The sequence below is a fragment of the Lotus japonicus genome, chromosome 4 (genome assembly GCF_012489685.1).
Source record: "Lotus japonicus ecotype B-129 chromosome 4, LjGifu_v1.2".
NCBI lineage: Eukaryota > Viridiplantae > Streptophyta > Magnoliopsida > Fabales > Fabaceae > Lotus > Lotus japonicus.
The window spans coordinates 67,104,591-67,119,933 of record NC_080044.1 but is presented as its reverse complement, the minus strand read 5'-3'; the positions used below and the strand labels follow the sequence as shown (position 1 = coordinate 67,119,933).

The 15,343-nt window shown below is 37.8% G+C and overlaps 2 protein-coding genes across 2 annotated transcripts; both read left to right on the top strand.

The window, feature by feature from the left end:
* Positions 1-4,239: 4,239 nt before the first annotated feature.
* On the top strand, positions 4,240-4,899 carry LOC130713202 (uncharacterized protein At4g04775-like). Its single transcript, XM_057562990.1, has 2 exons — positions 4,240-4,485; positions 4,573-4,899. Exons 1-2 carry the CDS (start codon positions 4,240-4,242, stop codon positions 4,897-4,899), a joined length of 573 nt encoding a protein of 190 aa, XP_057418973.1.
* An 8,965-nt stretch (positions 4,900-13,864) lies between these two features.
* Positions 13,865-14,935, top strand: LOC130713200 (uncharacterized). The gene has a single exon (XM_057562989.1). The coding sequence runs from the start codon at positions 13,865-13,867 to the stop codon at positions 14,933-14,935; it is 1,071 nt and encodes a 356-aa protein (XP_057418972.1).
* The last annotated feature ends 408 nt before the right edge of the window (positions 14,936-15,343 follow it).

Sequence of the window (15,343 nt, the reverse complement as noted above, 5' to 3'; positions counted from 1 at the left end):
CACATTACACAAATTGTTCGGTCTGAATTCCTTCATATGAGTAGGCACATCGACTTTTGGGATCAAAACAATCAAGATCTCTGCAAGGGAGGGATCAATGGTACCCGTGGGAAAAGCATTGCTGACCACCTTCCAAATATCATCTCCAAAAATGTCCCAATAGCGCTTGTAAAACACCAGTTGAAACTCATTCGGCTCCGGAGCCTTGTATGATTTCATAGAGAACAAAGCCCGTCTAACCTCCTCCTTAGATACTGGATCCAAGAGGGCTCTAGTACACTCTCTAGGGATGTGGGGCATGTCATTCACCATATAATCACGCTAAAGAACCGCGCCTCTAGCTTCAAAGATCTCCTTAAAATAATCATGGGCATCAGTTTTAAGAACGGTCTCATCTGAATTCCATGAGTTGTCACAAGCTGTATTTCTATCACCATAACAGATCCACTGTTCACGAGATTTTTGATACCAAGTGAGCACATGTAAGTAAAAATATTAATTATTGAAAATAATTGAGTAAATAAAATTCTTCAAAAAACATATGAATTAAATGTGTATGCATTCTCAGTGTAAACTTCATTTACACACTCACGCAATTTAATTCCACCACATCAAATATATATTGGTTTTAATTAAAATTTAAGGTGAAAGTTATTATTTCACCTAAGTGACATGTTGTGATTAGTTATCAGTGTACAACTTTTTTTACAGTGACAGTACATATTCATTAAACTCAAAACATATTAGCTTCATAAAAAACTAGTGTTTTTTTTTCCCGTGAGTTTGCACGGGAAATATGTCTATTGTATTTGATATATCAATTAATCATGAACATAATTATGCGAGTTGTTTAAATCTTAGATAATTATGGCAAATCTTTTAAAATTCGGTTTTAAGATTTGTTTTGTAATCAGGGAACACGTGTCAACAGAAGGAAGCTATCTAATTCTTTTCTAATATATATATATTGATGTTGATATATAGGGGAGGAGATGACTGATGTAGTGTCTTAGATAATTATAGAAAACCTTTTAAAATTTTAATGGATTATAATCTCAGCACTACATATTTTATTTTTATATTGTAGATCATGAGAAAGAATAAAAGAAGAAATCAAGGATTCCTGTAAATATGCAGTAGATTAGGCTTGAGACTTTTCCTAATTTAAAGAAATAATGAAAACGGTTTCAAGATTTGTTTTGAAAATAAATTTAGTAAGGAGTAATCTAGGTAAATCTTAGATAATTGGGGGAAATATTTTAAAATTCATTTTCAAGATAAAATAACACAAGAGAAGAGAAGTTATCTAATGGAATGACACGTGAATTTTTTTTTTATGAGAATGACACATGAATTTTTTTTATGAGAATTAACTTGAGAATGACATATCACTAAACCAGCCTGATAGAATTAAAGTTATCCTAAGTTTCATGAATTTCTACACATTATACCAAAATCTGGTTTAGAATGACTTCACACGCATGAATTTCTACAAACTATACCAAAATCTGGTTTAAAAAAAATACGAAAGCGGAAGGAGAACAATAGAAAGAACATTACATCAGAATAAAAACATTACGTCTTCAATAATAATTCGTTAAAGGGTCCCTTGCATATGCAAAAATTTGTAAACTTTTGGATAGAAACACACAAAATATGTGAAATTTAAGAATCCAGGATTAAATTACGAACAAAGGATAAACTGAAATGACAGAAACCATCATTCACAACATGATAAACTCTACTTCACGTAACATCATCTTATGACATACCTCTGTCCTGATCGTGACATGTGGCAGATGTAGAAATAGCAATTATCAAATCTCTACGTGTCCATGGTAGCTATGTGGACCCGCAACACCAAATCAGCTTCATTTTCTTAGAATTAGCATTAAACAAATAATAAGATAAATTAAAATAAAATCAAGAAATAAACAACCTAAATCCTAATCAAATCTAAAATTAAAAAAGATACTAAATAAAAACTCATACAATCCTGAAGTAAATAAAAATATGAAAATTCAATAAAAATACCATAAAAATTAATTTATACTCTAACAATAACTCAAAAATAAAATAAAATATTTCATGGAATTAAAATTAAATAAATAATAAGATAAAATTAGGAAATAAACAACCTAAATCCTAACTAAATCTAAAATATAAAAACGTATTAAATAAAGATAGATAAAAACTACCAAAATCTAGAAAATCACATTAAAAACTCATAAAATCATGAATTAATTAAAAATCTGAAAATTCAATAAAAATTAATTATTATACTCTAAAAATAAAATAAAAGATTTCCTGGAATTAAAATTAAATAAATAATAAGATAAATTAAGATAAAATTAAGAAATAACAATCTAAATCCTAATTAAATCTAAAATTTAAAAAGGTAATAAATTAAGATAGATAAAAACTACAAAAATCTAGCAAATCACAATAAAAACTTATAAAATCCCGAATTAATTAAAAATCCGAAAATTCAATAAAAATTAATTAATATACTCTGAAAATAAATCTAAAGTAAATAAAAGACCAAATCTTTTAAAATAATATCAATCAATTAGTTTAGAATATAAAATTAAAACATATCAATTAAGATAAAATTAAGAAATAAACAACATAAATCCTAATCAAATCTAAAATTAAAAAAGATACTAAGTAAAGATAGATAAAAACTACGAAAATCTAGCAATCTCAATAAAAACTCTTATAATCCTGAATTAAATTAAAATCCGAAAATTCAATAAAAATATCATATATAATTTTTTTGCTGTAAAAAAAAGTTAACTAATACTCTAAAAATAAATCAAATGTGAGAAGCTATCTAACGGAATGACACGTGGAAAAGGAGCTGTGAGAATTAACCTTGGCTCAACACGTGGAACAGAATGCACCAAGAGTTAACACGTTACCAATTTGATCTTGTAACCCTTGTTTTTTTCTAAGATATTGATATTGATATTATATTGTAAAAAATACTTTTTTAAATAATAATATAAATTAAGATAAAATCAAGAATTAAACAACCTAAATCCTAATCAAATCTGAAATTTAAAAAAGTACTAAATAAAGATAGATAAAAACTACCAAAATCTAGCAAATCACAATAAAAAACTCATAAAATCCTGAATTAAATAAAAATCCAAAAATTCAATAAAAATATCATACAAATTAATTAATACTCTTAAAATAAATCAAAAATAAATTAAGATTAAATCAAGAAATAAACAACCTAAATCCTGAAGTAAAAAAAAAAACCGAAAATTCAATAAAAATACCATAAAAATTAATTAATACTCTAAAATACCTGAGAATGACACGTGGATTTTTTTTATGAGAATGACACGTCACTAAGAATTAACGTGAGAATGACACGTCACTAAATCAACATGATGAAAGTTCTTCTTTTCTAATATACTAGTGTTATTTTACCCGTGCGTTGCACGGTGAATATGTCTATTGTATTTGATACGTCTATTAATACCTTAATTATTAAAAATTAAACAAAGGATGAAATAGAAGAGTCATAAATGCTAAGCAAAGTGGACATAAAGACTTATCTTCTAAGCCTGATTGAGATCAACAGGAACACGTTTCACATTCTTCGTGAATATGAAGACAATTGCACAAATCACAAATATAAGGAATTATCAACATATTAATCTTAAAAAAATGAATGTGATAGTAGCACAAATCAGGATTGTGAAAGATAAATCATAAAGTATGACATTATTGTGTTTATTCCAAGTCATCCAAGTTTGAGTGAATATTGACGCTGAAAGCAATTTTCTGTCTGCATATTAGATATAGTCAGTAGCTCATTTTATTCAAGCTTGATATCATCTTCTAAAATAAGCTTGATATTATCTTGACATATATATATATATTTTTTTGAACTGGACATATTATTGATTCTATTTATCCTTAATTGGCTAGACAGATAATTAATGTTTTTTCCTTAAAAAAAATAATTGGGTAAATGGTCACAATGGTCCCTGGAAGTTCCCACCGACTTCAGAATCGTCCCTGGATGAATTTAATTAGGCTCGCGGTCCCCAGAAGTTACAAAAAATAGTCATAGTAGTCCCTGACGTTAAAATCATATAACGTCCGTTAACCTTTTACTGACATGGAATTTTTTTTTTCCCACAATCAATGCCTACGTGGAAATAGCCGTTGGGGGTTTATGTTAAACACTTCAAATTAGTCCCTGAAATCATCTATATGAAGATGAACCCTAACATTTGGGGGAAAATCCCAAATTCATCAACCTTCAATCTGAAAGGGAGAAGGGAGATGAGTGGTAGTTCTAGGTCGCGACTTCCACAGAGGCCATCGAAAAAACCCATGGGAAGTTCTAGCTCAGGGATGAACGATGGAGTGCCCCATTGCAAGTGTGGTGAAGAAGCAGTGGTTAGGGTTTCCAAAACTGATGCCAACCCAGGAAAACCCTTCTATAGTTGCTATCTACCAAAGGCAAGTAAATGATTTTCTGGGTTCTTCATTTTTGCATATGTTGGCATGAATTCATAATTTCTGGGTTGTATGGGTTTTGTTGTACAGGGTCATTTATCTAATTGCAACTTCTTTCGATGGGTTGAAGATGGAAATGAAGTTGAATCGAATGCCCCAAACTGTATGCAGAATGAAGAAGTTGTGAGGGTGTTGAATGAGATTTCTCTGAAGAATGCAGTGTTGATGCAGGAGGTGGTGCTTATGAAGGAAGCTATTTTGAAGAAAAATGAGATGGTGATTGAACAAATTAGGTACATGAATGCAGCCATGTGCAAGAACAATGACCTTGCAGCTCAACAAGTTCAATTGATGAGAATTTGTGTCATATTGATGACTTTGTTTGTGTTTGTAATGATGATTGGGAAGTTCATGTAATGTGGGGATCATGTAACAATGTAGTCTTTTGAGTGATGAATGTAATGATATTGTCAAATTATCAATGAAATGCATTATTGATGCTTTTGGTATGCATTTTGTCATGCTTGCTTTTGGTCATTTCCACCAAATCTTCTACTCCATTCATAATATAAGATCATTACAAAGTCTGAACAAACACATATTCCATAACAACAACCAGAACTTAAATAGACAACCATAATGTGAAATAGATAACCATTCATAATAAAAGATCAACCATTACAAAGTCTGAACAAACACATAACACAATACTGTCAACCATTACAAAGTTCAATGCTAAATAGCATAACAACAACCAGAACTTAAATAGACAACCATAATGTCAATGCCAAGTTACTAAGGCTACTAAATATAATGTCATCAGTCAGTACATAACACAACCAGTTTTAAAACAAAAAAGAGACATAGGCTAGCTGCTGCATCACAAAAAGACTCTTCTGGAACTTCATTGTCATCAATTGTCCTCTGAGGTGTTTTGGAACATAGAAGGTGTTGGCATGAAACACATATTTCCTCCAGGATAAGCATATGTCACTTGCCCTGGTGGTGGTGAGCTTCTTGCTGTTTCTGCCCTTGGTGGTACTGAAGTTGAAGCTTGGAATTGTGGACGAGTTGAGGAAGATGCTTCCACTGATTGCCTAGGTGGCCTAATTGAAGGGGGCCTATAGGCAGCAGGAGCAGGAGTGGGCCTATAAACAATTCCAGCAGGCCTACTTGCAATTCCAGTTGGTCTATTGGGCCAAATCACAAACCCAATAGGTGCAGCAGCAGGCATAGTGTTTGAAAGAGGGGCATTTCCACTACTTGTAGGCACAAGAGCTGTATTAGCAGGAGTAGCATTTCTTCTAGGTCTGTTGGCATTCCTTCTAGGTCTTGTAGCAGCAGGCCTACTTGTAATTCCAGCAGGCATAGTGTTTGAAAGAGGGGCAGTTCCACTACTTGTAGGCACAGGAGCTGTATCAGCAGGAGTAGCATTTCTTCTAGGTCTGTTGGCATTCCTTCTAGGTCTTGTAGCAGCAGGAGTTTCCTATCACAGTTCAAAAAATTAACATTAATTAATATAATGAATTAAGTCATATTAAAGAGAACATAATGCTACCATTTTACCTGGGGTTGCTGAGGAGTCCCATTGGGGGCATTCTGGGATACATCAACCTCATCCTCAATTACTTCAGGTGGGGGTGGAACCCAATTTGTTGGCCTTATTGGTGCACCAATGTTATGGCAGCTTCTGGTGTTGTGACCAGTTAGGCCACACCTAGTACAAGTAATTGGAGGATATGACCTCCTGATTCTTGTGGCAGGAACAGGTGGCTCACTTCCAGCCCTACTCCTGTTTCTTGATCCAGCAACTGGTTCCTCATTTCCATCCCTCCTCCTATTCTTCTTAGGTCTACCGGGTTTCCTCTTGTTCACCCTTGGTGGGATAGGCCTCACATAATCTGTTTGCTCCCAGTATTGTTGGCTTGCAGTGGGGCGAACACAATGCTCATATGTACTCCTATAAGCTCCCATAGTAAGCCAAGCATGGCAATAGTCCTCAGCATGATCATGCTTCCAGGCAATTGCAGCACATGCATGCTTACAAGGCATGCCAGTCAACTGCCAGAACCTACAAGTGCAGGTATGTCTTGTCAAACTCACATCCACCTTTCCTTCCCAACCCTGGACCTCATACCTCTCATCTACAACATCCCCTGTGAATACAGGTGTCCACCCTTTACTACCATCTTTTTTCTCAGTTTCCAATCTACTTCTTTGCATTGGTGGAAGTAAGCCTTGCTGTCCTTTGAACTTGATCTTGTTAGTAGCAACTGTCCTCATGATATAACACCTAACCTCCTCAAGCAATGTCAGTATAGGTTTTCCTCTATACTTCAGAATCTTTGCATTGAAGGATTCACAGGCATTATTGCATATGTTGTCTGATTTAACTCCTTCTTTGAAGTAGGCCTTAGTCCATGATTCTTTGGGCCACTTGTTGAGATAAGCCCATGCCTGTGCATTCTTTGCCCTAAACCTATTCATCTTTGCATTAAATTGTTCAACTGTCCTTGCCCTAGCACAATCCCACACAACATTCTTCATCTCCTTGTCTTTCCATTGTTTTGTGAAATTCCTCCACAAATGCATTGCACAGAATCTGTGACTCACCCCAAGCATAACCTCCTGCATTGCAGGGATGAGACCCTAGCAAAACAGCAAAAAACAAAGACAATTAATCATTACATGTTGCAACTTACTACAAATTAGTCCCTGAATGTTACAACTTACTGTCACATTAGTCCCTGAATGTTACACAATACTGTCATATTAGTCCTAATCATGTGCAAATTAAATGCAGTGCACGTAGTCCTAACATAATGCTATAATAAAACAGCCAACATGAGAAAGAGGAAGTGTATTACCTTCTGCATGTCTGATATAAAAGTCCACCCATGTTGTTTATAATCACCCAAATCTCCATGGAGCAGCTCCAAAAACCATTTCCAGTTGTCTTTATTTTCCACATTTACAATGGCATAAGCTATCACATACAGTTGGTTGTTGGCATCCTGACCTACTGCTGAAAGCAGCTGCCCCCCATAATATCCTTTCAGAAAACAGCCATCAAGACCTATCAATGGTCTACAGCCACCCTTGAAGCCTCTCTTACATGCATCAAGGCATATGTAAATTCTCTGAAACTGTCTTTCCTCCTCACTCACAGCCACAGTGTCCATCTTCACAGTAGATCCAGGATTGCTCTTCATAAGTTCATGTGCATAATCCCAGAGCTTTGCATACTGCTCTGCCTCATTTCCTTCAACCAGCTTCCTTGCCTTTTTCAGTGACCTGAAAATTTTGGTCTCATTCAAAAGAACCCCATATTTTCTCTTCATGTAGTCATATGCCTCAGTGTGTGTCAAATTTGGCTGAACTCTGAGTTTTTTCTCAAGCTTTTTGGTGCACCAACTTGTGCTTGCTGCCCTGTTCCTAAAGGTCCTGCTGCAGGTATGTTCCTCATTAAAGCTCTTTATCTGAAAACTCAATCTTGCCTTGGACCATGCACAATAAATTCTCCAGGGACAGTTTTCCACTCTACATTCAGCTGTTGCCCTTATGCTATCATTCTTAATCCATCTCATCTCTCTTCCAACATCAATTGTATAATCCTTCACAGCCTCCTTGAAGGATTCCAAATCACCAAACTCCATGCCAAGTTCTAATCTCACCTTGCCAAATCCAGCAACCTCATCAAACTGTGGAAATTGTGTTTTGTTGTAATTGTTGGCCTCATCATCTGAACTGACAGGACTATGAAGGTCCTCACTTTTGTAGCTGCCTAGGTCCTCATCCAGAGACCACTCACTTTGTTCAATTGTTTCTCCTTGATAAGTTGGATCTGAATCTCCTCCTGAACTTGTGCTACCATCAGATTCAGATCCACTTGTGTCAGGCACACATCCCTGCTTCCTCTTCCTCTTGCTACCATCAGATTCAGTAGCTTTTGCCTTCCCTTTCTCTTTCAGATTCACTTGTGTCTCATTCTGATCTTCTGCCTCATTATGTACTCCATCCTCATTCATTGGATTGCTTGCATCATTAAGTTCCTATCACATGTAAAAAAAAATTAACATTAATTATTATAATGAAATAAGTCATATTAAAGAGAAGAGAATGCTACCATTTTACCTGGGGTGCTTGTGTCTGAGGAGTTCCGTTGGGGGCATTCTGGGTTACTTCAACCTCCTCCATCACAGGGGGTGTAATAACTTCCTCCTCATCCACCACATGGACCACAGGGGGTGTAATCACAATCACAACATTCTCATCCTCATTAAAATTAGGGGGTGGAATAACCTCAAAAGGGACTGGTTCCAAATGCTCATAGTAAATCTCGATCTCTTGGTTGTTGGACTTAGATGCTAAGCATGCATCCATTAGGTCAGAATCAGTGCAAAGTTCATTTAACTTAAGCACATCTGGAACTTGAGGATTACGCCACCACATCTTCATAGTCATAACATATCCATGTTCCCTTGCCATAGCTTCCAGATCAAATAGGTTCAGCCTGTCAGAATCAAGATCCTCCCACACACACATAGTTCCCCCAAAGTATGAGGCAGTGCCATCCACATGCAAACTTATCTCACCACCATGCATCAATATCACAGTGATCCTTGAATCCATCTACACCACAATAGCAAAATAAAATCTCAGAATTTCACAATCTTAAGGGTTTCAAAATTTCACAATCTTACACCCACAATCAATCTCATTCCTTATAAAACCCCAAACCCAACTCTAATATACCAACATACCAACTTCAGAGAACCACATAAACCATAAAAATCATATCTTTTCCACAAAAATTCATGTCTTTTCCATAAAAATCATAACTTGAACTTCAAAATCGCAGACAAGGTACAGATGTGTCAAAATTTAGGGTTAACATGCATAAAGGTAAGAACTTTCAACTGCAGATTGCAAGGACTTGGGGTTTGGGAGACATACCTTGACGCTGCAAACGAAGGGTTCGCCCTCCTTCGTTCTTCTTCCTCAGCGAGCGACAGAGCGATTTTTCACAACACCAGCGAGCAAGAGAGCTTCCAAGCTTCCAACTAGTGTCGTTCTTCTTCCTCTTCTCTCTCTCTCAACCTTCACCAACGTTCTGCTTTCATGGAGAATAGTAGGAGTTTCTAAAATGGAGGGAGATTGTAACAAGGACCAATGTGACCTCCTTCTAACCCAATCAGAATCCAACACATACCTAGGGACCAATTTGACTTCTTTTGGATCTTTCATTTTAGGGGGGGAACATTTTCTATTTCCACGTAGGCATTGATTGTGGGAAAAAAAAAATTCCATGTCAGTAAAAGGTTAACGGACGTTATATGATTTTAACGTAAGGGACTACTATGACTATTTTTTGTAACTTCTGGGGACCGCGAGCCTAATTAAATTCATCCAGGGACGATTCTGAAGTCGGTGGGAACTTCCAGGGACCATTGTGACCATTTACCCAAAAATAATTATTGTGTTTTAATTTCCTATTTCATTTTTTTTGTATATATTTCAAAATTTATATAATTTTGTGCTTTTTATATTGTTATAAAAATTATATAGAATATTAATTTTAAAATTTTAATTGTTTTCGAATTAAAATGTGAATTACTTCAAATATATAAAAATAATTTTTTTCGGGAAAATCAAAATAAAAAAAATATTGATGCTGTAAATTTTAAAAAAACTCAATATCAATTTGATTTATAAAATAAAATAAAAAAAATTAATAATGTTGTTGTTAACTAAAAAAAAAATCAATATTTATTTGCTCATCATACACCTTTTAAAACCAATCAAATATTAAATAGATTGTAAAAAAATTATATAGCTATGTAACAAATTGACACGTGGGATTCAGGTTCCTAATTTTATGGCTGGTCTGTGTTCCGCATTTGTCAACAGAGGGTCCTTTATGAAGCTAGTTTGATGCTTCTTGCGCCGTGTTTTTGTTCAGATTGATGCTTCAGAGTGCTAAATGTTGTTTTTCCCCTCCGCCTTTTTGCAACTTTGGTGTTAACGACATATCTGATGATTCTTCCAGCTCTGTTGGTGAGGTGTTGCAAGGTGGAGTTATGGCCCAAGGCACGGCGCAACCGGTGCGGAGATGTTATTTGTCATAGATTGTTTTGGGGCGTTATCGTTCTTGTTTTGGGCGCTATGGTTCGGAGCTGCCGGAGTGCTGCTCAAGGTCAACAGTGAAGGTGGTGAAATTTCGGGCCGGCGTGTGCTGTTTAGGGTCGTTGTTGGGTGTTGTTCCCTTTAGGTTTTTTTGCCTTTGTTTTCCGGTTGATGTCGTGTGTTGTTTCACGTCCCCTCCAATAGCGAGCTCTGTTTTTGTTAGGTTATGTGGTTTTTGTTTACCACATCTAGGTCCCCGACATTTGCTCTTTCTCATTGGTCGATTAGTACTTGATCCGGGTTTGGACCAGTTTAATGTGATTTTTAGGTGTTCTTGGGGGAACATTAGAGGGGTTTATGCTCACTTTGTTGAGTTATGTTTGTCAATCAACCATTCTATTTAATAAAACTTATGCTTTAAAAAAATTTGACACGTGTAATTTTTCTCCTTTGCTCATGGATCTTCTCTGTTGGGTGGAAAGAATCCCACCATACATATTCGCCACTATTGTCACATAAATCATACTCTTTAACTTTCTTGGTGCCCCCACAAGTAAAAATGCCCTCATATGGGCCAATCCCACAACAAGCATTAATTTCTTCCTTAAAACCTTCAACGAAAATCAAAATTGAATTGGGATGTTTCATTTTTTATTGACTGAATTACCTGATTCCATTACGATCGGGTTTAATATCTCTTTACCATATGAGTATGCTTGAACGGTGATGAACGCTGGGTGGGAGCGACGGTGGCATCAGCCACGGTGGCGGCAGGCGACGGTGAGACACGATCAGAATTTCTATCACCGATCTGGGTATGGGGCTTCTCAATGGAACCTAGGGCAGCATCATCGCCAGTGGTCGGGGAAACACAATTTGCAAGCGGCGCGGACTGGGAATGTCAGATTTAGCCATCGCCAGCAGCAGGAGCGGCCAGGAAATGGAAGATTCCGCCATCGCCAGCAGCAGGAGAGTTTTCCTCCTCAGTCTTTCTTGCGGGAAGGGTCTGGGAGATCTCAGCAATTTCCACAGCAGAAGCCAGTGAGCTCTCGGATTCAGGGCCGCATCCAACAGAACCATCAGTCATCGGCACGAGATCGCAAAGGAGTTAAGAAACAGGGGGAATTGCACTCAGTTTATGTAGATGGATTGAGTGACCGAATCACCTTAATGAAATTGAGGAATTTTTTTGGGAAGGCTGGAAGGGTGAGAGATGTTTTCATCCAGTTTCGGAAAAAATTTCAGCGGCGATTTCGGTATGGTTTCGTTCGATATCAACATGAGGAAGAGGCAAGGGCTGCGATTCGATTGTTCAGCGGTTCAAGTTTGGAGGGTAATTATCTTGTTGTGAAAACAGCAACAATAAAGCAATCTTCATCCAAGGAGAACAGAACAACTCAGGGACGCCAACAATCACAGGAGCAAGGCAAAGTGTGGCGGCCTAAAGTACAGCAAAGCAATCAGATCAAATTAGATGTTCCGGTTGAGACAATTGCTTTATCTCAGACACAGGATAATGCACGTAGTACAGGGGCTTGTCAGCTTCGTTTATCAACCTCTGATTTGGATAGTTTATGGTACCAACGGTGTGCTCGGGCACGCATGCTCGAATCGAAGCCAGTACATGTGATTCAAGATGAATTAGCCCATATTGGTATGTACAACTTTCGTTTCATTCCGCTTGGTGCAACTGAGGTCTTGTTAGGGTTTGTGGATAAGGAAGAGATGGAGTCAACTCTAGAGGAATGTAGGTTTTTTCTGGAACAAAAATTAACGGAACTGAGACCATGTACTCTGCTTACCTATGGGTTAGCACACTTGGTTTGGATCCGTCTGTGGCAAGTACCGATGGGGCTATGGACAGAGAGCTTCTTTACTGCGGTCGGGAATAGATTGGAGAGTTTTGTTAACATGGATACATCAACTAAATTGCGACACCGGGCTGATTTTGCTCGAATCTTGGTAAAGATGCATCATCCCCTGCTTCGCTGCTTCACAATGGCAGTTGATGTGGAAGGTACCTCCTGCATAATTCTCGTGGAGAAAGATGACTCTGTTTATGATCATGGTAAGGTTGAACGTATACCGTCTACGCCGGTGAAGATATATAATTCAGAGGAAGATGATCAATCTTTTGGTGACTCGGTAAATAATGATGATGGAATTGTTGATGAAACACATGCCCTGTTTCATTATTTTGAGAAGGATCAGGAATCTGCTAGTGCCGTCGAATCTGATGAAGAAGATGAAGTTTACAGGGATGATAAATTGGAGGGGCTGAACGTCATGGCAGAGGAGGTTGCACAAAGGTCTGCTGATGATGCTGCCTTGGCTGTACGGGGAGGTGTCCTGGAGGCAGATTCCGGCATGGAGGGGCTGCCGGAGATGCCGGAGATGGCCGTTACAGCAGCAGGGACCATGAATTCAAATTCTGATAGAATTATGACAGCCAATAAATCCAAGGAGGAGATGAAGGAACAGTTACAGGTTTTGCTTAATTCTGGTTACACGTTACAGGAGCTTCAGGGCTGGTGGAATAAATCATATTCAGAAGGAATCATGATAAATGCAAAAGAAATCTGTTATAATAATTTTCAAAATCTGAATATTGATGATAATAACAAATTTGCTGTTTCAGGTTTTCATTTAAATCCCAAAGATTTGAATCAGAGATATGTTTGGCCTTTATTCTCCATTTATTGGGACCCACACAATATTCTCCAGCAACAATTGCATGGGACGTGTTTGGCAACTTGGCCTCTCAGAAATAACAGCTTATTGAGTTTCCTGACACCTATTCCGAGTTCAAGAATTTCTGGCTCGCGGGAACAACATAACGTAAAACGTGAACACCATAATGATCAACGTGAATTTTTTTTGCACACCTCTCCCCATCAAATTGTGAGAATTTCGACTCCAAGCCCCATCATCCCCCCAGAACGTGAATCTGCAGAGTTTGAGACACCACAATTTCCTCTGCCTCTTGTGCAATCAGAACCGGTTACGCCGACGCCCTTCAATTCTCCAAATTCAAACTCCTCCAAAAAGGGACGTCCGAAAGGGAGTAAGAATAAACCCTTACCTATACCAGAAGGTTTCTTCCAGCCATTGACAGGAGAAGATGGTGTGACAACACGCAGCCAGAGAGCTTGGTTGCTTGGACAACAGTTAGGCCTAAAACCACGGGGTTCAGAAGCCTTGATGCTACGGGGTTTGGAAGCTCAACTCCGTGAAAATCATCCACACCTTAATTGACATGTCGGGGCCTTGGCTCACTTGGAATGTTCGTGGGCTAGGTGGAACTACGAAGAGGGAGGTGGTTAAAAAGGCAATTCAGCATCTGAAACCGGAACTTCTATTACTACAGGAAACCAAACTAAATCAGCATCGACAACATACAGTTGAACAATGGGCGAGTGGATTGCAGATGCGTCATGCGGAGGTCCAGTTAGTTGGGTCGGCGGGTGGTCTTATGTGCTTATGGAGGGAAAATAGCATTCAGGTTCTGTCAGTGGTAACAGATTCTAACTTTATTTTTTTGACTGTTAAGCTACCAAACGTGGAACAAACAGTGCTGGTAGGGAATGCTTATGGTCCTCATACTCTGTTGGAGCGTAGGAATTTTTTTGGGGCTTTAAATTCTCATGTTGTCAATCATACTGGTTTGGTGTTTTTAGCTGGTGATTTCAATGCCGTGTTAATGGGTTCAGAACGGTCCTCAGGGGGTGTGTTGAACGCTGGTGATGAGGTATTTCAACGTTTTGTGCAGGATACCAACTTAATAGACTTACCTCTTCAAAATGGAGAATTTACTTGGTTCTCGGGACGGAATGATGGCTTATGGAGTCGATTGGATAGATGGCTGGTGTCCGATGAGGTGCTTCTATTTTTTACTAATATTTCTCAAATTGTTTTTTCATGGAATATTTCAGATCACAGGGCGGTTGGCTTGCTGTTTGGCGTGCCTGATGCTGGACCAAAACCTTTCCATTACTTCAACCACTGGGCAGATGAGGAGGGCTTCAATGAGGTGGTGGAAAATTGGTGGAGGTCTTCTGTTTATCAGGGATGGTCGGGATATGTTTTACAACAAAAATTAAAGGGGTTGAGGGGGAAAATAAAAGAGTGGAGGAAAGGGAGAGGGGTGTGGGGTGCTGAAAAAATAGTGTTACTGGAGAAAAAATTACAGGAGGTGATGGAGGCCATGGTTGATCAGGGGGGGCGCAGAGTTTGGCCCAGGAGAGGAGAGACACTTTGGAAGCTCTATGGAAGGCTTATCGCGATGAGGAAAGAACCTGGAGACAGAAATCAAGAGTGCGCTGGTTAAAGGAAGGGGATAGGAATACAAAGTACTTTCACCGAGTTTGCAAGATGCGCACTGTGAAGAAAAACATTACCCAAATCAGATATCAGGGCAGAGAACTAACAGATCCTGTGGAGATTAAAGATGCATTGCGGGAACATTTCCAGAATTTCTTCCGAGTGACAGATGTGACACGGCCTTATTTCCATAATGCGTATTTAAAGAAGCTGACAGAAGCTCAGAATCACTTATTAGAAGCTGATTTTTCACTCGACAAAATATGGGAAGTAGTGAAGAATTTTGATGGAAACAGAGCTCCTGGACCTGATGGATTTAGCATGGATTTTTTCAAAAAATTCTGGAATTTAGTGAAGGACGATGTGCTCATTTTTTTTTCAGGATTTTCATAGGTCGGGACATCTGGTGAAAGGC